Raw genomic sequence first — 26,865 nt, forward strand, 5'->3', positions numbered from 1 at the left:
CCCAGAACCGTTCCTCCTTCTAAACAGACAGCTGGAGCGTTAGTTTCCTATTTTGTCTGTAAGAGCTGTAATTCTAAAATGCCTGGTTCTGCTGAACCCACTTGCTCTGCCTGCTCCCCCAGACCCCCTGGCACCCCCGGTTGCTCTTTCAGTCCCGGTGGATTTGGCCGCCCCTCCAGCCTGGGTTTCTTCCCTATCCCAGTATATGGCTGACTTGACTCAAGTCTCCTCGGTGGCTGAGGCCTCCCGTGACGTGGTGTCTGCCTTGAAGAGGTCGGCCCTACGCCGGCCCTCTAAAGGGTCCCGCTCCTCTTATCCACATGCTTCACGCTCTCACAAGCGTACTAGGGGTATTTCTTCTGACTCTTCCATTGAGTCTTCAAGTAGACGTGGGTGCTCCCCGCCCCCCCCCCGTGTCATCTGGTCACAAACTTCGCTCCTCCAGAGGATGTTCCCAGAGTCGCCGCTCTGCCTTGACAGAGCCGCGTACCCGATCAGGGTCGCCCCCCTCCAGGGCTGCCTCCACTCGTTCACATTCTCCTGGTGAACTGGCGGATAAGGCTTACAAATCAGCATCTGACTCAGAGGACTGCTCGGATACAGTTGAAACGGTGAACTCATTGGTTGCGGCCATAAGAGACACCTTTCACTTAGAGGACCCAGGATCTTCAGACGCGACTCCTGAAGTATCCTTTCATCGTGCTAAACCAGCACCTCAAATGTTCAGCTCTCACGCTGAATTTGACACCCTTCTGGAATCTGCATGGAGACATCTGGACAAGAGGTTCCCGGGAAAGAAGAAGGTTCAAGCGCGTTATCCATTCGCCAAGGACGTTGTCTCAAAGGTGGTTTCCTCTCCCTCGGTGGATCCACCAGTTTCCCGCCTCTCTAAGGCTATGACACTTCCGCTTGCAGACGCGGCTGCCTTCAAGGATCCGACGGACAAGAAGGTGGAGTCCTTAGCGAAGTTTGCCTCAGAAGCAGCAGGCTCTTCTCTGCTTCCCACCTTCGCCTCTGTATGGGTGTCCAAGGCCCTATCGGTGTGGTGCTCATAACTCCGTCAGGGTATCCTGGCGGGATCCTCCCCAGAAGACCTGTCTGCTTTGGTTCTCCAATGCTCTAAAGCTGGGGACTTTCTGTGTACAGCTTCTATGCAGTCAGCCCGTTGTGCTGCCTTTGCTGTTGGTCACCTAGTGGCCCTCCGCTATTCCATGTGGCTTAAGGCGTGGGATGCGGATGCCGCCTCCAAAAGGTCTCTCTCACCGAGCTTCCTTTTACTGGTATCCGTCTTTTTGGCAAGCACCTTGACGAGATTATCTCTGAGGCGACGGGGGGTAAGAGTTCCTTGTTGCCTCAAAATAAGGCTTGCTCTACTTCCCAGAGGAAGTCCTCTTCCTTCCTGTCCTTTCAGACTTTTGGCCCTAATAAAGGGTCTGGTCAGGCGCCTTCGCGGGACAGGAAGGCTCCCTCGTTCCGGGGGCGCGCCCTTCTTGGAAGTTGGACACCAACCGTTCCGGCCGTTTTGCGGCCAAATCGGGCAACCGCAAACCCACTTCTGCATGAAGTGAAGCCCCCACCCGCAGATTTTTCTGAGACATCTGGACCACACACATTCAGGACTCCTGGGTCAGGGACGTGGTGTCCAACGGATACCGCATCGAATTTGCCTCCCTTTCGAGGGATCGATTTTATTTATTTATTTTTTTTTTTCAGTCCCGGGCCCCCCGGTCTTCTTCTCTTGCGAAGCAGTTTCGGGAGGCCCTCCAGTCCCTACTTCTCCAAGGAATCATTGTCCCCGTTCCTCCAGGGGAACGTTTTCGGGGTTTCTATTCCAATCTTTTTGTGGTCCCCAAGAAGGGCGATTCTGTGCGGCCAATCTTGTACCTCAAGCGTCTCAACCGTCATCTTCTCATCCGCCACTTCCGAATGGAATCTCTCTGTTCAGTAGTGGCATCCATGGAACAAGGGGAGTTTCTTTCTTCGGTGGACATCAAGGATGCCTACCTCAATGTTCCAATATTTCCCGGCCATCAGCGGTACCTCCGCTTTGCGGTTCCGGAGGGGCATTTTCAATTTGGGGCCCTCCTCTTTGGTCTGGCCACTGCTCCTCGGGTCTTTACCAAGATCCTTGCGCCAGTGATAGCCCTGTTGCGGTCGAGAGGAGTCTCGGTGATCCCTTACCTGGACGACCTTCTCATCAAGGCTCCCACCAGTGTCCACTCTCACTCTCCAGACCTTGGATCGCTTTGGGTGTATGGTCAACTGGGACAAGTCTGTCCTCACTCCCACCCAGTCTCTGATCTTCTTGGGACTTCAATTCAACACGGCCTCTGCCCGGATTGGCCTTCCGCTGGACAAACGTCTGACTCTCCTGTCAGGAGTCCACTCCCTTCGGGCCCAGGTCCCAGTTTCCATCCGCATTTGCATGGAAGTCTTGGGTCGGATGGAAGCGGCCATGGAGGCCGTACCTTTTGCCCAGTTTCATTACCGCCCCCTTCATCTGGCGATTCTCTCTTGATGGGACAGATCTCCTCTGTCTCTCGATCGCAAGATTGCTCTCCCTCGTCGGATCCGTCAGTCTCTGCTCTGGTGGCTCCGCTCCCCCCTTCTTCTTCGGGCGATCATTTCTTCCCCTCCACTGGCAGGTGGTTACAACAGATGCCAGTCTGTCGGGCTGGGGCAGTGTGTTCAGGGACTGGACGGTTCAAGTCTCCCCGGGAAGCCCTCCTTCGATAAACATCTTGGAACTGAGGGCGATTCTTCTTTGTCTTCATTGGGAGTCCCTACTTCAAACCCGCCCTGTCCGCGTCCAGTTGGACAATGCCACGGCCGTAGCTTACATCAATCGGCACTCGCAGGTTGGCAGCCATGGCGGAGGTGACAAAGATTCTCCTCTGGGCGGAAAACAAGTTTCCGGCCATTTCAGCGATTCACATTCCGGGTGTTCTCAACTGGGAAGCGGACTTCCTTAGCCGGTCCTCAGCTGACCCCGGCGAGTGGTCTCTACATCCGGGGGTCTTCGCGCAGATCTGCGACCTCTGGGGCATTCCAGACGTGGACCTCTTCGCGTCTTGGCACAATCGGAAGATTCTTCTATTTGTGTCAAAGTCCCTGGACCCACTGGCTCTAGCCTTGGATGCCCTAGTGATTCCTTGGGCTGGGTTTGCCCTACCCGATCTGTTCCCAGGGTTCTGAGGAAGCTCAAAGCGGAGGGCGTTCCCGCCATACTGGTAGCTCCAGATTGGCCCCGACGTAGTCAGGCTCCGTTGCGCCTTCTACTTCGTCCGGACCTGCTGTCTAGGGGTCCTCTTTGCCACCCCAATTTACAGTCGCTGCATTTGACGGCATGGCGGTTGAGACCGCGGTTTTGAGAGCCTGCGGTTTCTCTTCCCAAGTCATTCGCACCATGCTCAGGGCACGTAAGCCCTCCTCGGTGAAAATTTACCACCGTACCTGGCGGTCTTATTTTCGTTGGTGTGAAGCTCAGGTCTGGTCTCCTGTTACTTTTTCCGTTCCCCGTCTTCTCTACTTCTTGCAGTCGGGATTGGAACAGGGGTTGTCTCTCAGCTCCCTTAAGGGTCAAGTTTCGGCCCTTTCTATTTTTTTTCAGCATCCTATGGCTTCTAATTCTCATGTCCGGACCTTCCTTCAAGGAGTGGCGCACGCTCTAGAGATGAATTATGAAATTAATCAGTATAGAATGTTAAATTTATGTAGATAGGAATACTTATACCTGTAAAACATAATGTTGTTTTTTTGTTTTTGTTTTTTTTATTCACAGATTAAGGGATTTCAAGACTTTTCAGTTCTTATTTTATATCTTTAAAATGCTGAATAGCGGCTTTATTCGATTATTTGTGGCACTGGCAATTTTGACATCTTGGTTGCATTGCGGTAATCCTGCAGGTTTACCATCATATACAGATGACACTTTGAATTTGTACCTTTTTAAAGTGAAGGTCTTTATTTTTTTTTAGGACACCTGGAGATTACCAAGCTGCTTATATCTCGGGGAGCTGATGCAATGTCAAAGGATAAGAACGGTTATACACCTCTTCATGCAGCTGCTTCCAGTGGAAGGATAGACATTATGAAGTATTTGTTAAAACTTGGTGTGGAGGTAAGAAGCAATGAGTTTTTATTTTTTTTTATTTTTATTTTTGTTCCCTTCCCCATTCTTGGTTCACACACAATTGTAGAATGCCAATTACCATTTGGCTAAAGCTCACTTGCTTTACCAAGAATTTCCTTGGTTTTCGGATGTGTTTTTATTTTTATTTTTTTGCGCCAATCCCGTTTTTGCAGGTGTATCCTGTGGGAAAACAGGAAAATTCTGTGGCCAATATGTGTCATGAGAAAATTATCTGTTTTAATCAGGTTTATATGATTTTATTCCATTTTTCTTATATGTATATTTTATAATGATCCTAAAACCTTGAAGTTTCTATTCTGGCCACTAGGGTTAAAATGAAGTTGAGACTTCCTGCTGTTTACAGATCATTTTCCAGTTATGCCATTCTTAACAAAACAGACGAGGAGTACAGTGAAAGGTGTAAGATACACACAATAACGTTTGCTCCGAGAACAGACTACTTCCTCCCTGTTGAATTACCTCTAAATGGGACGGGTCCTGTCCATTTTAGCCTGTTTGAGTCCTGCTGTAAGGCATGTCACTAAATGCTGTTGCACAGCTCAACTCTGATCGGGCAAGATGGCAGCCCCCATAATAATACACAAACATATAAAAAAAAAATTCATAAAATAAAATCTATTAGAAAAAAAGAACATGTTTCATTATTTGTCCTTAATCAAAAAAAATTATCTAGGTGGCACATTCCCTTTTAAGTCACTTAAATCTTCTGTGCTCTTTACAACCTAAGGTGAGAATAACCCTTTAACACAAATTGCTACTTAAATGGCTTTTACTAATCTGCTCTTTCTTGATTTTTAGATTGATGAACCCAATTGCTTTGGAAACACTGCCCTTCACATAGCCTGTTACATGGGTCAGGATGCTGTGGCTAATGAACTTGTCAACTATGGCTCCAATGTCAACCAGCCCAATGAGAAAGGCTTCACCCCTTTGCACTTTGCTGCTGTTTCCACAAATGGGGCATTGTGCCTGGAGCTGCTAGTCAACAACGGAGCTGATGTCAATTACCAGGTATGTGTTTGTTTTTTTTGAGCAGGCTGGATAGGTGCTAAATCTTATTATGGGTGAGTCATTTAAAAATGGCAGTGTCTTAGGTTTCCATCTGGTCAGTGGGCTGTCATCTAAGGGTTTTTATATAATGTTGTAGGGAGCTATGAAGCCTGTGTGAAAATGTATCATCATGCCACTATTGTTCTGTTGTTAGATTTATATTGCTTTTACACGCTGTTCTTCTTGCGATCCTGTGACTCGCATTCCCTTTTTATTGCCATTGCCCTCCATGGTGCATGGCAAATATCTGATCCGTAATTCCATACAATGTATATAAAGATGTAAGGGGTGGCGTTTAGAGGCGGAGTTCTTCCCCTTTTTCTATATGATGATACCATAGTAGTCACCTTAAAACCGGACAAGGACCCACTGGACTGTTGTACATACCAACCCATATCCTCGTTAAATCTAGACCATAAGATTTTGACTAAAGTCCTGGCTTTACACCTGAACCAAGTAATACTTTTTATCATTCACCCTGATCAGACAGGCTTTATGCTTGGAAAATCCATGTCAGATAATATCAGGAGGGTCCAGGTAGTGGTGCAGATGGAAACAAAGCTGGGGGGCAATTGGCACTGAGGGTGCTGGATGCTGCCAAGGCCTTTGACTCAGTTGAGTGGTCGTACTTACTAGAGGTGCTCCGTTGGTTCGGTCCAAATTTCTGCAAATGTATCTCAATGCATTACCATGATTCAGAGGCGCAAGTCTTGGTGAATGGTATCTGCCCTTTTCTATTTGCCCTGGGACGTAGTACTCTACAGGGGTGCCCCCATTCCCCACTTTTGACTGCAGTGACAGTGGAGCCCTTGGCGCTCAGAATTAGGCAGGATGGGACATACTCTGGTATGTGTATTGGAGGTAGAAAGGAGAGTATAGGCCTATATGCAGACGACACTGTGTTCTTTATCGAACCCAGAGGTTGCCTTGCTGTATGCTATCCAGTTGATGGACCGGTTTGGTTACTTTTTGGTACATCAATTGGAATATATCGGCTATTATGCCCCTTCTAGATAAGGTATGGCCTCAGGTTATGTGTGGTCTCCCTGTCATCTCTACATTCAAGTACCTGGGAATATTTATTAATCACACTTCATTACATGACTTGGAAATAAATGTCCTTAAACGCATCCCATATGTTAAGAAGTTCAAGGTTTCGAGCTCTTTCCCGTTGGCCATTGCTGGCCACATTAACTTAATCAAACTAGTTATTCTGCCCAAGTGCCTGTACATACTAGAACATTCCTCAGTGTCTGTCCCTAAGACCTTCTTCACCACATTACATTCCCTTCTCTCTCAATTTATTCGGGGACCCAACAGGCCCATGGGGAGATTATCCACCCTCCATCACCCCAAACTCTCAGCAGGGGCTGCCATCCCTGACATTTATCTATACTACCTAGCGGGTCACTTGTGGTATATTTTGTGATTGGGTGCGGCGGGAGCCCCTGCCGGGACCGTGCAGTCCTTAGCGAGGTTCCTTGATCTGGAGTCTCTTAGGCCTGTGTTGGAGGGAGCCCCTGAGGTTCGTTGGGGCCTTCTCCCCTACATAAATTAGCCATGCAGGTATGAAGGGTAGCTAGGCAGCTACGTGAATACACTGATGTCCCATCTGATCTCCCTCTGTGGCATAACCCACATTTCCCACACCTGAAGGGCTCGCAAGATACTCCTTTTTGGACCACAGCTGGGGTATGTGCCTTAGAACCTGTATATACTAATAATGTCCTGAAGTCCTTTGCTCAAATGCAATCTTATTTAAACATACATCTGGAGGCCTTTTTCATGCACCTGCAGCTGCACCATGTGCTTAATCCTGGAGGTGGCCAACCTATATCTGCATACCCACTGATAGAGATCCTAGATGTCTCATGTCCATCTTATATACTCACCTCATCCAGGCTAAGATTTCCAGGACAACTTTACCTGCTGAGCAATATTTGCTGTCTTGTATGCCCATGATTTCTAAAGGGGAGTGGGAGGAGCAATAGTCTTCTTACATGCTAGTATCCCCAGCTGCCAATAATAAATTGGTCCAATTGTACATCATCCACTATAGATATATTACCCCCCCCCCCCCTTTGACTTCATAGAATTGAGACCCTTGTCATCGTTGCTATGCACCTAAGGCTGATTTCTGGCATCTCATTTGGACATGCCCGTATATTGCATCTTTTTGGACTTTTGTACTGCAATTACTGTCTACCATAGTTATTCCTCCTCCCCCAGTGGAAACCCTGACTTGTCTCTTTGGGATCCTGGATGAGAATGTTTCACCTCACCACACTCGCACCCTACTTCGGGAGGCGCTGTTACTTGGCAGGAAGGCGATTGCTCTTAGATGGATGGACCTGAGACCTCCTACTAGGTGGAAGAAATTAATAAATGCTATCATACCCTTCATAAACATAGGAAGTGCCCTGCTAAATTTGATAAGGTGTGGGGATCTTGGTGCTCCTCCCCCATGACGCAATACATATTGCACCTCTGGCGGACCTCCCCTGCCTGCCCATTAATATTGTTTATTTTGTGCTGGAAATTATTCGTACTACACGCGGCTAGCTTGTGGTGACTTATGTATTGCCCTGTGCATCAGACTGGTGACTCTCAAGGTGGCGATGGAAAATGTTTATTGACCAGATGTACGATTTGGCACCGGGATAGCCAGATGTACCTTCTATTACTGGTGTATGTATTCCAATATTGGCATTGTATTCCGTACACATCTGTCCTTACTTATAAACTGTAGTGTCAAAGTTTTTTTTATTTTTCAATAAAACAAAAAATGGATTTTAAACTAAAAATGTATTTAAAAAAGTGGATAATTTATTTTTTACCTAACTTTTTGTGCAGAGTAAAGAAGGGAAGAGCCCGTTACATATGGCTGCCATACATGGAAGATTTACTCGCTCCCAAATCTTAATTCAAAATGGTATGTCCCTGTTTCTTTACATATTACATAATTCTCTGATCCTAGAAGTCTCTCCTTGCCGAAGTTATAGCATTCCATCTCCTCCACAGGTGGTGAAATTGACTGTGCTGATAAATATGGCAATACTCCTCTGCATGTTGCTGCTAGATATGGGCATGAGCTGCTAATAAGTACATTGATGACAAATGGTGCTGATACTGCAAGGTGAGATTAGAAATGCATCAGATTAACAAATAGGAAAATCCTCTTTAAATATACTAGTGCCATAACGACTATAGCACAATTAATATATACCTTAATGCTTATTGTATATACTTATAGGTTTGTACACTAAATGCACATTACTGTTAAGTGGCATCACTGCAAGCATTAATCCTTAAATTTTTTACAGACGTGGTGTTCATGGCATGTTTCCCCTGCACTTAGCTGTTCTGTTCGGGTTCTCAGACTGTTGCCGAAAGCTACTTTCCTCAGGTAAGTGACTGACTTATGAATAAAAATGACAAGTATTACAAAAAAATAGATTAGATAGGATTATCAAAAATACAGAAAAAATTATGCACAAATGAACAGCAAATAGAAAGAAAGTTAACAAAATCTTTATTAGAGTATATCATCGATTAAAAAACAATAGTACATATACATAATAAAAACAAGGCACCATGGGGTTGGAAGGTAATGTCTGGCATACTTGTCCCCTCTGGTCCTTGGGTCTGGTCCCTTTGTTTATTTCCTCCTTGCCCTCGTGCTTGCGTTCAGCAGTATTTTGGTGCGACTTTACTTTTGATATCTATTCTTATTGCCATCTGACCTCATACTTATATTTATTACCTCTCTATACTTAGTTCCAATCCCCACCTACCCATCTGTAGTCTTTTTCGGTGCCTTGTTTTTATTATGTATATGTACTATTGTTTTTTAATCGATGATATACTTTAATAAAGATTTTAACTTTCTTTCTATTTGCTGTTCATTTGTGCATAATTTTTTCTGTATTTTTGGTGGTGCTTCTATCATGCACATTACTTACCTCTTTGAGGTATAGTCTCTTATGTAGGTGTTTATTAGATAAGATTATGTAGAATTTTTTTTTTTTTTAAACCATATGAATTACATCCCCCAATGTAGGTCAGTTGTACAGCATAGTGGCCTCATTGAGCAACGAACATGTGCTGTCTGCCGGCTTTGATATCAACACACCTGACAACCTCGGGAGGACCTGCCTCCACGCTGCTGCTTCAGGAGGGTAAGTTAATACAGTGGTCCCTCAACATACGATGGTAATCTGTTCCAAACGGAGCATCGTTTGTTTAAACCATCGCATGTTGAAGGATCCGTGCAATGTAAAGTATAGGACAGTGGTCTACAACCTGCGGACCTCCAGATGTTGCAAAACTACAACACCCAGCATGCCCGGACAGCTGTTGGCAGGTTGTAGACCACTGTTAGAGAAAGTTGTACTCGCATGTCCCTGCCGCTCCGGGCAGTCACCGCTCGTCACCGCTGCCCGGGATGTCGCCGTCCATCGCTGTCGCCGCGTCCCCGACGCTCCGGCAAGGCCTCTGCTTCCCCGGTATCCGCGCTCTCCGTCGCCGCCATCACATCGCTACGCACGCCGCTCCTATTTGATGACGTGATGGCGTGCGTAGCGACGTGATGACGTCGATGGAGAGCGCCGGAGCCCCGAGGACAGATAAGTGATCGTCAGCGGACCACACGGGGCACCGTAAACGGCTATCCGGTGGCAGCTGAAGCAGTCTGCGCTGCTGAACAGCCGTTTATGCGATGGCCCCGACATACAAAAGCATCGTATGTTGATGCTGCATTCAAATTATTGTATGTCGCGGCCATCGTAGGTCGAGGGGTCACTGTACTATAGACTATGCAACTGTCTCCATTTGTGTCTATGATTTTTAAGATCTTACATGATATGTCCATAGAATTGTCTTGGGAGGTCTTGCCACATGGTTCTGGTTTGAATTAAGCCAGCTAATAGATTTACCAAACAGCCCAATACACTTAAATCTTATTCATTTAAAGGCGATACAAACGTAACTTAGACGACAGTCTAAGAGTGACCGTTTTAGTAAATCTGGGCTCCTGTGTAAACTTTAAATAAACATCTGGCTGAACAGTTTTTTTTTTTTTGTTTTTTTTTTTTGTTTTTTTTTTGGGGTGGGGGAGACATTAAAATCAGATATGAAAAACATGTCAAACCCCTATGTGTAAATACATTTATGTGATTGTGTTTCTTAAAATTCTTAAACTGTATTACAGAAATGTTGAATGTCTTAATTTGCTGGCTAGCAGTGGTGCTGATCTGATGAGACGAGATAAATTTGGAAGGTAAGTGTAAATCTGTCATGTAATGCAACAGTTCAAACGTACACACACAGGCATTCCTTTATAGTTTAAAGAGAGCCCTGGTGTTTTCAGCCAATTATGTAGCAAAAATATTTGAAAGGTAGAAGTAGCTGCCTGTAAACCTTAAAGCACTACAGCCATTTAAAAAAACAACTTTTGACATGTCTGCCAGGAAGGCAAGCCGCTTTGCACTTCAGCCGCTTTGCACTTTGCACTGGCTGAAAGAGATCCATGCATTTCTCTGCATTGACTTCTATGTAGAGAAATGAAATGGACGGACCTCTCAATTGGTCGGGAAGCAGAGCGCAAGGCTTCCCCAGAAAATAACTCTGTGCAATGAACAACTTTTGACATGTTGAATAGAAATGTCAAAATAACATTAATGCTTATGCAGAATTATAAAACTACATCCCTTCCCCTTACACCCTTCCCTTCAATTCCCTGGTTGGACTTGATGGACATATGTCTTTTTTCAACCATACTAACTATGTAACTCTTTAACACCCTGTCAGTCGGACGGATTTGGGGAGTAATAGAATCCTGTAGTTACACTCAGAGATCAACACTATCAAAGTTTGTCTTTCAAATCCTATTGAGTTTGCATGGGGCTTACAGGGCTGAACGCATATAGCTAAACAGTAATTAAATGATCAAATGTGAGCATGATCTAATTGAGCTTTGAATGAAATAATAATAATTTATATATATTTTTTTTAAACCTTGTAGGACACCGCTGCATTATGCTGCTGCCAATGGCAGCTACCAGTGCACAGTGACTCTGGTCACTGCTGGAGCCAGTGTTAATGTGGCAGACTTCAAAGGCTGCACTCCCTTACACTATGCTGCTGCTTCAGATACCTATAGGAGGTGAGTGCATATTGAATAAGTTATGACCAGTCCCCTGATCTACCCTGCAAAAATAATCACACTAACTTGCATTTACTATTTTCCACAATGTAGTTTTATCAATTAATTGAAAATTCATTGTTTTACAGGGTTCCCCAAACTGGCTTTAAGTCTACAAACCAGACAGAGCAGTCAAGGTAATACACTACTCTTGTCCATTTATAGGGTCTATTCACATGTAGAGGCAGTCCCACCGCTTGTAGCGGTAAAGTCCTGCTGTAGAAACAGTGTCTGCTCGTAGCAGATGAGCAGCAGGAAATCAACCGCTACGGGCGGACACACATGGCTCGCTCTTATGACTGCCGTCAGCACAACCGCAATGTGAAATAAACTGCGGATGTGCTGTGTGTGTCACTACCCTTAAAGGGAATCTGTCAGATGTAAATAAAGCATAGAGCTGACTGCAGTGCTGGAAACCTGTTAGGCTATTAAAGTGAAATCACCTAACTCACCTTTTTTATTTTTTATTTTTATTTTTTTTAACATTACTCAATGTAATCTCATTAAGTCATCACCTATTATATGTAATGGCCAAACCAGCAATCGTTCTATCTGGCCATACATTCCAACCATGTCATGCATAAAACTGCCAGACAAGCTTCTTTTTGATCTTGCTGTAATAGAGCGTATTTAAAATGGTTGTCTAGACAGCACACACGAGAGGATAAGATGTGATTAGGAAGAACTGTTAATAAGAAAGGAAAGAAGCTATACATAGACACTTTGTAGGCCCCAACATATACATCCTACAGTATCCTGTAATATATACCACAGTATAGGCATGCAATGGGATACATCGCCTATAGTTTTCAATTGTAAAAAGCCTACTATACGATATTCTGTACACCTTTTATACGTGATCAGGCTTGTTCAGTGGCCTCTTTATTGGAAATAGTGGATCACTGGCTCCTATCAGCGGGATCAACACGTGTCGTTTGTACACCTATGATGTCAAAATACTTTGCTAAACATATGTAATTTGCATTTTTATCAAAGCATAGGAGTGATCTTTATGTTTTGTCAGTTTTAAAGGGGTAGTCCAGTAAAAGATAAGTTATCCTCTATCCACAGGAGTCGCAGGGGGAACCAACCGCTGGGACCCCATGATCTTCTGAGATCCAGCCTCTCTGGGTGTCTCCGCTCTCCCATAGAAATAAATGAAGCATGTACTGACTGCAGCACACTCTCTTCTTAGAGAGCCGAGGACCAGTTCACGAGATTGTGGGGGGTCCCAGTAGTCAGACCCCCTGCACCAGATACTTATCCCCTATCTTAGGGGATAAGTTGTCTTTCACTGGCCAACCCCTTTAATATTGATACATAGAATGGAATTTACTTATGAGGTTAAGGGTGTCTGTATACATGTACAGTAAAATGTTTAATAAACCAAGGTATAACAGTTCACCTGATTTATGTTGCATAATGCCTCTCTAGAACGATGGACTCCAATACTGGGAAAGGCCAGGAGTCTGAGGAAGAGGATGAGAAAGCTTCGCTAGAAAAAGAGGCTTTCTTGTAAGTGTTTGCTTCTCCTGTATGTTATGTTTAGGAAAAGCTTCAAAGAAAACCTCGCAGAGAATTTCTCTTCAAGATGTTTTGTGTTTTTGTACTACACAGCTCTCCTTTTTTTTTTTTTAGTTTTTAGTAACATTATTATTTTTCACAGTGCCTTAGAATTTCTGCTGGATAACAATGCCGACCCTTCCCTTCGAGATAAACAGGGTTATGCTGCTGTTCACTATGCAGCTGCATTTGGCAACAGACAGAACTTGGAACTAGTAAGTAAAAATTGTACCATAATGTACAAAACATTTCTATCAGTCAATAGAAACAAATTAGAAGAAAAACATTTCTCAGTGTCTGGCTCTAATCTTGAAAAAAAAAAAAAAAATCTAGGTGACGCATTCCCTGAGCATGGGCTAAGTAGAAGTGACGGAAGCAGCAGAGCATGTTTAATGGGGTACTCTGGCCACAGATATCTTATCCTCAATCCAAAGGGGGGGGGGATTTATCAAAACCTGTCCAGAGGAAAAGTTGCTGAGTTGCCCATAGCAACCAATCAGATAGCTTCTTTCATTTTTGAAAAGGCCTCTGAAAAATGAAAGAAGCAATCTGATTGGTTGCTATGGGCAACTCAGCAACTTTTCCTCTGAAAAAGTTTTGAATCTCCCTCAGGATGTCTAATCGTGGGGGTCGTGGTGTGGCATAACTTCTCCGGCCACGGAAATCTGGCGTTCTAAACATACTGTTTAGAATGCCGGGTGCTGCACGGAGATCGCTGGGGTGGCCTTTGGATAGGGGGTAAGATGTCTGCGGGTGGAGTGCCCCTTTAACTCAAATGTCAATTTGCATACTTGTTCGGTCTATTCAATGTCCTTACCAAGAACAAATTGTTGAGGCGGAGCAGCAGACTAGGGGCACAGGGATAGATGGAATCTGTTTTAGTCATCTGTAGGGGAAACACCTAAACATAATGTTTTCATACAGCAAAGGACTGTAGAGTATCACAGTTACTGCCCATATTTAACATCTGCTAATTTGCTAATATAGTTGTTTATGATCCGCAGCTCCTAGAGATGTCATTTAACTGCCTGGAGGATGTGGAAAGCACTGTACCGGTTAGCCCTTTGCACTTAGCAGTAAGTATTTTTGCAAGTATCTAGCTTTTCATAGGCATAGTTATGACAAGTATAACCTAAATTGGCCAGTTGTAAATATGCAGATAGGGTGATAATCTTATCATACATAGGTAATGTACATAATAGATCATATACAGATTTATTTAAAAACAAAGCCGTTGGAAGCCAAAAAAATTGGTGTATTTTATTCCTTTTATACAAAATATTAACTATTTGAAAGAGCGTGAAATCTATATTCTTATTACAAAATGTGGGACCTGACAACATATATTTATTTTATCGTGCACCTGCCTCCTGATAGCAGCACTAAAGCAATGACATTACTCAATTCAAAACTGAAGCAAATATTAAATATTGACAGGCCTACAATGGTCACTGCGATGCCCTGAAGACTCTAGCGGAGACGCTGGTAAATCTGGACGTTCGTGATCACAAAGGCCGCACTGCGCTTTACCTCGCCACGGAAAGGGGTTTTACAGAGTGTGTGGAGGTTCTGATGAGCCATGGGGCCTCTCCTCTCATAAAGGACCGCAAGAAGAAATGGACACCATTACATGTAGCAGGTAGGTTATCTTATATATTGGTTGAATACCAACTGTGCTGTATTGGCATTAGTTTTTTTTTTTTTTTTTTTATGTATAGATACTTTGCATTCAAGCAGACCTACGTTTTTAACTATAACTTTTTCTTCAATCCACAGCTGCCTCTGGAAACACTGATGTTCTTCACCTGCTGATTGATAGCAGTGAGAGACCGGACATTACTGATGTAACAGATTCACATGGGCAGTAAGTTCTTTTTCTGAAGTTTGTGTTTAAAATTTTTTTTCACAAATCTTTTTATTGATAGAAAAAAGTAGAATAACAGAGAACAAATTGGCCAATGGTAGTGATGGATTTCATTACAAGGTATACATATGCATGTGATGTCGTTGTTGGTAAGTGTGGATCAAAATAATCATCGTAGTCATAGGCCATCTATAGTATTTTCGGAATAAAGTATTATAGTAAATAAACAAGGAAATAACAGTGGACAATTTCAGGACCGGTCAATTACATATGCTTAGTACATCGATATGTGGGTGTGGTTTAGAGGGTCCTGGTTCGTCTATGAAAACCGCTGAACCAACTGAATTAACATGGTAAGAACAGTTATCAAGCAAGAGAGTGGCCCGGCCAGGCCATGGGGTGAGTAATCCAGGGAAGCATTAAGAAAGTGTGGGGGGGGGGGGGGAAATTGAGGGTAACATGTGATTTGAGTGTCGTTACTGTTACCTAATGATCAAGTGGTTGTCAAGAAGATGTAGCAGTGTGGGGAAAGGCCTGATGTTTATACATGAGCCATGGCTTCCAGATGCGATCAAAGGTGTCATGAGTGTGGGAATGCCAGCTTGTCAGTTCCTCCATGCAACATATCTGGCTGATTTTGTCAAGCCATTGGTTGGAAGATGGTGGGGATGACTGTCTCCACAGCAAAGGTATTAGAGTTTTTGCAGCTGCTAGCATATGTGTAGGCAGGGAATTAGCTGTTAGCCTGTAGGAGGCCGTGGGGAGGGCCAGTGCTACTGTGGCCATGGAGAGAGAGAGAGCAGTTACAAACAAAGTTAATCGTTTCTTCAATTTCCTTCCAGAAGGGTTGAATTTTGGAACATGACCGCCAAATGTGTTCAAGTGCTTTTAATTTTTTAACATTATTGGATAGATAATAGAACATGGTTGGGTTCACACCTTCGTTGTAACTTCCATTGTTCTGCTGTTAGGTGCAAATCAACAAATTTAGATTTATTCAAAGACAGAATCTGCAGAATTCTAAATGTAATTTTTTTAATTAATTAGCTAAGCAAGATATCTAACTTTATTAAACAAATATATACTGTTTATTGAAGTTATATTATGTTTGGTTTTATCGCAAGAACCCCTCTCATGCTTGCTGTGATGAATGGACATGTTGACTGTGTTCACCTGCTGCTGGAGAAAGGAGCCACTGTAGATGCTGGAGATAAGAGAGGAAGAACCACACTACACAGAGCGGTGAGCAGAGCCTTTTCTCTTACATGGGTGACATATCGTTGATGTCTGATGGTTGGAAAGATTTATTTTTATTTTGAGTTCTAAGTATGCTTTCATGTATATATTGCAGTCAGTAACTGGTTGTGAAGACTGTGTGGGAGCTCTGCTGGACCATGATGCCTTTGTGCTGTGTCGGGATTACAAGGGACGCACACCTATTCACTTTGCTTCAGCTTGTGGGCATGCAACACTGGTGCATGTGTACTTGCAGGCTGCACTCTCTACAGACCCACTGGATGCAGTGGTGGATTACAACGGATACACTCCCATGCACTGGGCTGCTTACAATGGTGAGTTCTAGGGTACTTTTACATTTGTAAAGAATTGCCCAACATAAGTATAATTTGATGATGTTTTTACTTGCCAGTTATCGGGAAGGGTTTCTAATGCATGTGAAAGTTGATCCAAACCCCCTTTCTCTTAAACAAGCACAAACTACATGTAACAGTTCTGGCTTTGTTTTCAGGGCACGAAGATTGTTTGGAATTGTTACTTGAACACAACCCATATGCTTACCTCGAAGGAAACCCTTTCACCCCTTTGCACTGTGCAGTGTAAGTACATTTTTTATGCACCTTTTTTTGCAATTTAAAAAAAAAAGCTTTCAGTTTGGTTGGAATAAATTCTTAATTTTGCAGAATTAACAGCCAAGACGGTACGGCTGAGATGCTTATAACAGCATTGAGTGCCAAGATTGTGAATAGCAGAGATGCCAAAGGAAGGTTCGTATAAACAAATACGTCTTACAGGTGAAGTTACAGAATTTATGATGGCAATCATTTTTTTTTTCAGAACAGGGATAGGTAGAAGTACAAAGTAATTCTTGAACCCAGTGTAACTAGCTTATAAAGATACAGTGGATTAGCTTAAATGGGCACTGTCAGATACAAAAACTTTTAGGGGGGAGATTTATCAAAACCTGTCCAGAGGAAAAGTTGCTGAGGGGCCCATAGCAACCAATCAGATCGCTACTTTCATTTGTAACAAGGCCTCTGCAAAATGAAATTGGCGATCTGATTGGTTGCTATGGGCAGCGCAACAACTTTTCCTCTGGACAGGTTTTAATAAATCTCTGCCATTTGTTGTAAATCTTGGCAAAACCTTAACCTTTTTTTATATACTTCATCAGCAAATGTTATTTCCTTTTTTTTAATAGAAATGATGGCTTACAAAATAAAGTCTGTCTAAGCTAAAGCACAGGCATGGACAAAGTCCAGTAAGTGAGGGTGGGTTAGTACTCCTCTGTCTGATAGCACTCCTCTGTGCTCTCTCCTGTCTGATAGCACTCCTCTGTGCTCTCTCCTGTCCTATCAAACAGGAGAGCACAGAGGAGTGATAGCCCACCCTCATTGACTCAAAACAAAGGATTCAGGGTCAGAAGCACCCTACAGCCACGGCCTTTGGTTATACACCAAAAACCTGCTGACTGGTCTGCTTTAAGCATTCATATGCTCTAAATGTAAAGAAGGGAGTTAAACAGCTGCCACACACCTCTGGTGGCAGCTTATCTCCCGGGGGAGAAAAAGGATTGGGTAAGTCCTGCTACTTGATCCTTATTTACTTCCACCATCTGCTGTTGAAGAGTCAGGGGCTGTGATTCAAAAAACATTATTTCATTTGTGCTGCATATTTGTTTGTCTAGGACTCCTCTTCATGCTGCAGCCTTTGCTGACAACATGAATGGTTTACAACTACTGCTGCACCACCAAGCGGAGGTTGATGCCGTTGACCAGGCAGGTCGGACACCACTGATGATAGCAGCGGAAAGCGGGAGAACTGCAGCAGTTGGTAAAGTATATAAAGTATATTGTCACTTTATAAGATTCACTGTCTGATATATAAATCTGCTTTTCTGATAACTTCTCCTACTGTTTTAGAGTTCCTGCTGTTTCACATGAAAGCAGATTTAACTGTGATGGACGGAAACAAGAACACTGCTCTTCACCTAGCCTGCAGCAAGGTACCTGGATTCCTCACTTTTAGGGTCACTAGATGTGCAATGTTTAATAATTAAATTCAAATTATTTTTCAAATGCAGTTTTATCTTCTATTGTTTATTTGATTATATTACAATATTAATTGGTTCTCAGACGACCATTGTATGTTGAAACCATTGTATGCTGACACCATAATTCTATGGAAACCTGGTAATTGGTTCTGAAGCCCCAAATTAATCTAAAAAATATATACAATAGGAAAAATTGAGGATTAAAGAAAAATAGCTAAATACTAATACAGAGGATGCAAGTCCTTACATATAAAAGGAAAGAGCTACCAGAAGCTGTAAATCACTGTCTATGTAGAGGACAGGAGCATCTTCAGGGTCATGTACAGTACACAGTGTCACAAAAAAGTAAAATAGAGCCACCTCCACTTAGTGTTCAAAGAAGCATCTAACCCTGGCACAGGTAAATAGCGCAGAACATGTAGTACCACCCTGTACAGTATGAGGCGCTACAAGACACCAGTCGGTGCATGCACTTCAGTGATACAGGGGTTTTACCAGTGAATTCCCATTCTGATTGGTCAGTTCTTCCAGCTATTGACATGTATTGCAGATCTGGACTGTCCATAGCATTGTGTGTTTGGTTTCAAGTTAACATGGTCAAGAAAAGTACATTTTATTTTTTTATGCTTACACCAAAATCTCTTTCTTGGATGATCCATTGGGGGACACACAAACCCTGGGTATATCTTGCTGACACTAGGCATACAAAAAAATATTTTTTTCCCCGCCTACTGACTCTGAGCTAATCAGTTAAGTCCAAAGCAGTAGGAGAGGACTGACAGAAAAAGAAAGCCAGCAGATGTCCAAAGGAACCAGACAAAAAGAACCGAACACAAGCTCTCGGACCGAAAACTGAACCATAACCACAAACAAATGGGTGGGTGCTGTGTCCCCCAATGGATCCTCTGAGAAAGATTTTATGGTAAGCATAAAAAAATCTACTTTCCTCGGTCGTCTCCATTGGGGGACACAGAGACAGTGGGACGTGCCAAAGCAGTCCCCGGGGTGGGAAAAATACCCAAAACAGAATCAGGCAAAAGACTGAGCCACTGCCGCCTGCAACACCTTGCAACCCAAATAGGCGGATGCAAGAGGGTGCACTTGGTAGAACTTGGGGGGAAGTATGCAAGGATGACCAGGTGGCCGCTTTGCAGACTTGTAAGGCCAAAGCCCTATGGCGCAGCGCCCAACAGAACGCGTGGAATGCGCAGTGACCTGAAAAGGTGGGACCTTCCCTTTACACCGGTACGGTTCCGAGATGGCGAAACGGATCCACCACGAGATGGTCGCCTTGGAAGCCGGAAGACCCTTGTGACGACCCTCTGGAATCTCAAAGAAGGAGTCACCCTGCTGGAAAGAGGTGGTGAAGGAGAGAGGAGAGGAGCGTGACCTACGGGAAGAATGTCTATCCCAAACACATGACTCTGGACGAGAGCCTGGCAAAATTACTTTAGGGCGCTTGTGGGAGCGCTGGGAGGTGGGGGGGGGGCGCTGGGAGAGACCGGGTGGGACTCCCTGGGGTTCGTGTGCAGGGAAGACCACTCCAACGCCAAGCCACTGATCTGGAGACCCTAGCCAGGTCAGAAATAGACTGAGAAAGGGAGAAAACTAAGCACAATTACCTCAAAGCGCAATGCATGGGGTACAGAAATCCCAATAACAGTGAGTTGCCCTAAAACTTTACATTTTATATAATTTTCTAATAAAAGTTTAAAATGTAGTTGAATGGTGCTCAACGTGAGTTAAAATTACATGTCACACATGTCCAACCTATTATATCAGCAGGTGGAAAAGCAACTTTCAGTATCTAGATTAGGTGGTAGATACATATTAAATCCCACAATAATGAGGACTCCAGATGTGACTGCCTGGTACTGACACGAAGCTAAAACTGCCTAGTGTCAGCAAGATACACCCACGGTCTGTGTCCCCCAATGGAGACGACCGAGAAAAGACCACTGTATGCTGAAAATGTTGTACATTGAGGCCGTTGTATATTGAACCTGCTTTCTGATCTGTGACCAGCAAGTTGTGACATGTGGCATCCTTCTGTATTGGGCTGTATCTGCAGCATGCATGATTGTCATATCCATAAAAACAAATGTCCAAAGTTCATTTTTAGTCCCCACAATATATGTAAACTACCTGTTTGCTTAAACCAAATGTTCTTATGGTTTGCAATTTAGAGCCAGTCCCTGTGTGAACCCTGAAGTATAACTGCAGTCAGATGAACATGTGTATGTGTTGAGGTTTCTAGCCATGTGGTGTTATTTTAGTAGTACAGTGATCCCTCAACTTAAAATGGCCTCAACATACAATGGTCTTTTCTGGACCATTGTAAGTTAAAACCAGACTCAACATACAATGCTACAGACAGTCCAGATCTGGGAAACGTGTCAATGGCAGCAAGAACTGACCAATCAGAATGGGCAATTTACTGGTAAAACGCCTGTATTACTGAAGTGTATGCACTGACTGGTGTCTGGTAGCGCCTCCCTACAGTACAGGGAGGTATTACATTTTCTGTACTACTCTTTACCTGTTTCAGGGTTGCCTGGCACACTAGATGAGGGCGACCCTATGTTACTTTTTTAGGACATTGTGTGTACTGTACAGGACCCTGAAGAAGCTCCTGTCCTCTACATAGACCAGTGTTTCCCATGCAGGGTGCCCCCAGCTGTTGCAAAACTACAACTCCCAGCATGCCCGGACAGCCTTTGGCTGTCCGGGCATGCTGGGAGTTGTAGTTTTGCAACACCTGTAGGCTCCCTGTTTGGCAAACACTGACATAGACAGTGATTACAGCTCCCAGCAGCTCTTTATTACTTTTATATTCAAGGATTTGCTTTATCTATATTAATCTACTTATTTATCTTTAACTCTCACTTTTTCCTATTTTTGGATGACATTTTGATGCCTTTAGAACCAATTACCAGGTTTCCATAGAGTTCTGGTCTCAACATACAATGGTCGTCCCAGAACCGATTAATATTGTAACTTGAGGGACCACTGTATAGGTTTGGTGCTTCCAAATTATGAAAACAAAAGTCAAGTATTAATCCTAAATTTGCATATTTAAATAACTGCTAAGGTAAGGGATGTGTAGTTGATTGAGTTATCATATTCAATTTAGAATAAGTGTACAATGTATGGGTGGAGTCTCTAGGATTTACTGCTGGCATCCAGTCCTTATTAGAATAGGAAGTTATGAAATATGAAAATTATTTTATACATTAACAACGTTTATTTTACCTCTGGTTGTTGCCTTTTCCAGGGTCATGAAAAGTGTGCCTTGCTGCTTCTAGGGGAGACCCAGGACACTGGCCTTATCAATGCAACAAATAGCATGCTGCAAATGTAAGTCATTGTTTTTCTCACTTAACACTTCACCTTGTGTAACGATTCCACTATGCAGCTGTTTATAACTTTAGGTTGTCCATAGCAAACTCAAAGAAATCTGCATTTATTTGACTATTGTTTTACTTCACTGACTTGTAAGCAATATGTACAATTTCGTCTTACATTGTTTTTCTGTTAGGCCGCTCCACATTGCTGCCCGAAATGGGCTTGCATCTGTTGTCCAAGCTTTGCTTACCAGAGGAGCTACGGTTTTGGCTGTGGATGAGGAAGGTGGTGAGACTTGTATTTCCTTATCTTATGTGTTTTCGCTTCTCTCAACATGCAACAAACCATTTACAAGGGAATTTGTAACGTCTGCTAGTTTGTATTATGCCACACACCATGTAACTATGCTAATACAACAACTCAATAACCCTTTCCTGCATCGCTTCATTAAAGGGGTACTCTGGTAGAAAACTATTTTTTTTTTTTTTTTTCATATGAACTGGTGCCAGAAAGTTAAACAGATATGTAAATTACTTCTATTAAAAAATCCAGTACTTATCAGCGGCTGTATACTACAGAGGAAGTTGCGTTGTTCTTTTCTGTCTGACCACAGTGCTCTCTCCTGACACCTCTACTGTCCAGAGCAGGATAGGTTTGTTATGGGGATTTGTTCTTGCTCGCGGGACAGTTCCGGACATGGACAGAGGTGTCAGTAGAGAGCACTGTGGTCAGACAGAAAAGAGCAACTCGACTTCCTCTGGAGCATACAGCAGCTAATAAGTACTGGAAGGATTAAGATTTTTTAATAGAAGTAATTTACAAATCTGTTTAACTTTCTGGAGCCAGTTGATATGGAAAAAGTTTTCCAACAGGGTACCCCGATAACATTGGATGTATAGACATGCAAACACCTCGATCATCATTGACCACATTGTCACCAAGGGAGTTGTAGTTTTGCAACAGCTGGAGGCGCCCTGGTTGGGAAACACTGCGCTAGAAGGACGCTACCTGTATGTAAAAGAAAAAAAAAATCTGATCAATCCCATGCTGTACATGGGGCTGGACGTGCCCCACTGTAACTCCAGTGAATGCAATCTCTTACTGTTCAGCATGACACCAGACACATGTCATGCGGGGCTTGCAGTCCTTACACAGAGCTACAGGAAAGATGCATTATGGGAAATGTGGTGTCAGCATTCCTCTTTTCAGAAAGTTAAGAAAAGCAATAGCTAATGTTTAGAAACGGTAAAAGAAAAGTTTACCTTATGTACTGAACATAATGTTAGCATTTGCAGGTCACTTGTATTGTTTAAATTCAAGGTGTGATTTTTACACTTAACTGGGAAAAGTGGAATGTCTGTACTGCCATAACGGTTTGTTTGACAGTGTTTTTTTTTTTGTTTATTTTGTTGTTGTTTTTTTTTTGTTTTCTTGACAGCAGGTCACACCCCAGCCTTGGCCTGTGCTCCCAACAAAGATGTAGCAGATTGCTTGGCACTTATCCTATCCACCATGAAGCCTTTCCCACCAAAAGACGCCATCCTACCCTTCAGCTTCAATCTCCTGAACAACTGCGGTATTGCTGCCAAGACTGCCCTCCCTAACGGTGGCAGCTGTCCCTACACCAAGGATCGGCATAGTTCCATTGCCATGGATGGCTGCTACTCTGAGTAGCTTCTCCCGCCTTGCGGGTTACCCAAAACCTTACTATAATTTATTTAGGTTAATATGTATAGGGCACTTTAAAGGAGAACAAGACACATCATTTTGCAGAGGTATTAACTGTGCCTGGGCTTTCTTCCTATGTTCACCTGCTCTCTTGAGCTGTCCTGGCTTGCACTGAAGCTTATTTAGTATTGTACCTTCTTTGTATTTAGGAAGGGGCCCAGGTCAGGCAGAATGGAGTTTGCATATGGGGTACGATTTTAATGTGTGGTTCTATAATCGGCTATCATTGCTTCCTCCCCATTTTTTGGTATAAAGCTAAAAGGAAGCCTTCTGTATTGGTCTTTTAAAGGTTCACCCTGTGCAATTTGTCTTTGCTGCTGTAAGATCCTGGAAGCCATTATACAGTTGAAGGGTCACCAGGCCTTAATATGTGTTTCAAGGGCATCTTAAGATTTTTCTATGGGATTACAGGATTAAGTGGCACCTTATGTTTGAGTTCAAGTCACTAGGTCAGTAGCACCCTTTACCTTATGTCATAACCCTTTTAAAGCTGTTGCTAGATGCTCCTCTTGCCTAATGCCTAGCAAAAGCTGGGCACCACAAAATTGCTTGCTTTTCTCTTTATGCAAATGAGGTGCTGCACTTAGCCAGCTAATGGACCCCCAGGTGACATTCCCACTATGCACTGCTGCAAAATCCCCCCTCCCAGGTAGGCACTTTAGTGATCCTCTGTTCTAGTGCTTTACTCCTTTTCTGGTCTTCCCATCATCTGACTACACTAGAGGTTGTTCTATCTGCCGTGTCATCAGTATTTGAATTATTTATACTAATCTTTTAATCTTATATGAGACTGTAGTATTTATTTGCAGTCTGCAAACCTAGCTTGTTTAGGCTGCAGATTTATGTTCCTTCTGTTCTTTCTCAGATGCCTATTTTTTTTTTTTTTTTGCAGTCTATTCAGATAATTTGGCACTTGAATAACTCTTTTAACCAGAAGTGATGTTCTGTTAGGCGTGTCAGTTTTGCGTATGAGGTTATATATTGGTAGATGTTTACTTGAGCTTATATAAGTGTTTTGCATTTGTTTTATTATCAGAATGTAAGAACGGTGCTTTTTTTTTTTTTTTTGCTTTTTTATTTTTTTATTTTATTCTTGATAATCTTTGTATTTTAATCATGCAGGTTATTTTTCTATCCATAGATGAAATATTAGACCTCATCCAAACCATTGTCCTGTATAATGCAATAAGACAAGGCAGAGTTTAGTGTCTGCAGGTTTCCATGACTGTTACAAAGTTTGTTGGAAACATGGCATTAGCTAATATATACTTTTATTTTATTTTTCTTGTCCCATTGTACACATCAAATTGTCACTTGGTACATATTTTATCAGTTTATTTATATATATATATATATATATATATATATATATATATATATATATATTAAATCAGTTGTTTGCCAAATTTGGCAAAAGGGATCAATTGCTAATAGGAGAAAAATACAGGTGCTATTAATTTTATAGGTGTGGGGTTGGGGTTGTTTTTTTTTTTTTCTTTGACCTTTTACTTTTTTTCTGGTCTAGAATTATTTTGGAAGGCATTTTATTTTTGCACGTCCTACTGCATTTCACCAGCAAAAACAATTCAGGGGAAAAGTTATCAGGAAGAACTATATTTGGGTATTTCACAGATGAGCCCAGAGAAAAGGGGTAAAGGGATGTATAGGATATCCCAGGACAGTGTTGAGGGAAGTGTTGGACGTTCATCTGTGTGATCTAGAGTATATTGACTCAGCACGGGCAGTCTGTTACATTTCAAAGGTGATCAGCTTAAGGGTCCTATTAGATCAGTGGTCTCAAACTGTGACCATCCAGATGTTGCAAAACTTCAACTCCCAGCATGCCCGGACAGCCGATGGCTGTCCGGGCATGCTGGGAGTTGAAGTTTTGCAACATCTGGAGGGCCACAGTTTGAGACCAATGCCCCGATACAAGCGCTGATCTAATTGACTGCACTCATTTAAAGAGCCTTTACCAGGCTCAGTAGTTGTCATTCATGCAGCCCTTTATCTATTTGCTAAAACATTTGTGGTCCTTAACTTTATCGACCGCATAACCCATTCACCAGGGAAAGGGGCAGCCAAATAACATTAACCATAACTGGTATAGACCAGTATATGGAGGGTTAATTTAGTTTGTTTATTTCCAATAGATTCCCTTTTGGAAATCCAAAAAAACCCTAATTTCCCATATACTACTTAATTGTAAATTAAAACTCCCATAAGCTTTATTATATACTACACACTTTTATATTAAAATCAAACAGCGCTGTTTGCTCCATTTGCTCTTTGAAGTATTGAATTTCCAATGCAGACTTCTCTGCTACTTTTGTACTTCTTGTTTATAAATGGACTACCCTGCCTGTATGCCTGCAGGTCACACAGGGTTAATTGATGAGAGCAGCAGCGCTATCGTAATTAAAATATCCACTCTGCCCCCCTCAACATGTTTCGCTACGACGTAGCGTTATCAAGAGGTAGCGGGCAACTGGGAGCCAAATAACATTAGTCTCATGATCTGAGCGATCACCCAATGTAGTTGTTTTTGCCCATTTAACAGCTGTTGTGTTATTTACACAGGGCAATAAACGTCCCATGTAAAAGCCCCTTAAGCTACTAATATCTATTTACAAAATATACAATTACACTTCATTTTCAAATGCTTCATTTATATATATATATATATATATATATATATATATATATATATATATATATATATATATATAATATGCTTCTATAATGTATAGCTAATATATAGTATATTACAGTGGGCTCCAGTTTCACATATCATCTCATTCGGAATGAATTTCTTTTTTGGTAGTCAATATGGCTATGACGCAGCTTTATAGTTTATAGAGAGATTTATGCAAGTGAAGTAGTTGAACCCGTGGTGCGTATTTTACTGCTTGCTTGGGTTTCACTGTAGTGTCTTGTAGGGGGGGGGGGGGGGTTATTGCATAATTTACAAGTTTTCCTGCTTATCTTCATGCCAGTGTCTTGTAACATAAATGCTTAGTAGCTCATGTCCCGTAGAACTTTCTGTAAATTAAAGAAATAAAAGCTTTTCATATGTCCTAGGGACATGGCAAAAGTTTTTAGTCAGGGTTTTCAGTCTCTATCTCAGTGTTTCCCAACCAGGGTGCCTCCAGGTGTTGCACAGTTACAACTCCCAGCATGCCCAGACAGCCTTTGGCTGTCCAGGCATGCTGGGAGTTGTAGTTTTGCAACAGCTGGAGGCACCCTGGTTGGGAAACGCAGCTCTGTCTGATGACTTGAACGAGCTCGGAGAGGCACACTGCAGCATGTTCCTCTCCCCACTCTCTGAGACCTGGATGGGCCCATAGACTTGCATTGCTGGTCATGTGACAGAGCTTGTAGGGAACGTGCATACTTCTCCCAACTCATTCTTGTGATCGGTCTGGGTGTGAACACTTAGACCCCAAGAGATAAAAACTTATCTGACATATCAAAAGTTTTTTTTTTTTTAATGCCAATACCATGTAAAGTAAAGTTGGCTTCACATGGTGGTAATACAGCCGCTTTTTAGAGACCCAATGACTGACCACCTTGCCTCTATAACACAAAGTTTCGCAGCAGTTATACAGGTTATATAGGGTTCAGCTCATAGATTTGGGTCCCCTCAAAATTCATACTAACTACTCAGTGTA

The 26,865-nt window shown here is 42.8% G+C and overlaps 1 protein-coding gene across 2 annotated transcripts in view; it reads left to right on the top strand.

Annotated features, from left to right (window-relative positions):
- ANKRD52 (ankyrin repeat domain 52) overlaps window positions 1-25,011 on the top strand; it is a 74,603-nt gene extending 49,592 nt beyond the window's left edge. For both annotated transcript variants that reach the window (XM_056562258.1, XM_056562259.1), the window contains exons 7-29: window positions 3,978-4,120; window positions 4,952-5,164; window positions 8,057-8,135; window positions 8,225-8,339; window positions 8,527-8,609; window positions 9,264-9,381; window positions 10,413-10,481; window positions 11,226-11,366; window positions 11,495-11,542; window positions 12,840-12,920; window positions 13,072-13,183; window positions 13,973-14,044; window positions 14,406-14,607; window positions 14,745-14,832; window positions 15,957-16,074; window positions 16,184-16,403; window positions 16,580-16,667; window positions 16,752-16,835; window positions 17,756-17,901; window positions 17,991-18,073; window positions 21,396-21,478; window positions 21,660-21,754; window positions 22,905-25,011. In XM_056562258.1, the coding sequence (XP_056418233.1) occupies window positions 3,978-4,120; window positions 4,952-5,164; window positions 8,057-8,135; window positions 8,225-8,339; window positions 8,527-8,609; window positions 9,264-9,381; window positions 10,413-10,481; window positions 11,226-11,366; window positions 11,495-11,542; window positions 12,840-12,920; window positions 13,072-13,183; window positions 13,973-14,044; window positions 14,406-14,607; window positions 14,745-14,832; window positions 15,957-16,074; window positions 16,184-16,403; window positions 16,580-16,667; window positions 16,752-16,835; window positions 17,756-17,901; window positions 17,991-18,073; window positions 21,396-21,478; window positions 21,660-21,754; window positions 22,905-23,140 (2,717 nt within the window). In that variant the 3' untranslated portion in view covers window positions 23,141-25,011. The remainder of the gene's footprint in view (window positions 1-3,977; window positions 4,121-4,951; window positions 5,165-8,056; window positions 8,136-8,224; window positions 8,340-8,526; window positions 8,610-9,263; window positions 9,382-10,412; window positions 10,482-11,225; window positions 11,367-11,494; window positions 11,543-12,839; window positions 12,921-13,071; window positions 13,184-13,972; window positions 14,045-14,405; window positions 14,608-14,744; window positions 14,833-15,956; window positions 16,075-16,183; window positions 16,404-16,579; window positions 16,668-16,751; window positions 16,836-17,755; window positions 17,902-17,990; window positions 18,074-21,395; window positions 21,479-21,659; window positions 21,755-22,904) is intronic.
- The last annotated feature ends 1,854 nt before the right edge of the window (window positions 25,012-26,865 follow it).

Source organism: Hyla sarda, chromosome 2 (genome assembly GCF_029499605.1).
Source record: "Hyla sarda isolate aHylSar1 chromosome 2, aHylSar1.hap1, whole genome shotgun sequence".
Taxonomy (NCBI): Eukaryota; Metazoa; Chordata; class Amphibia; order Anura; family Hylidae; genus Hyla; species Hyla sarda.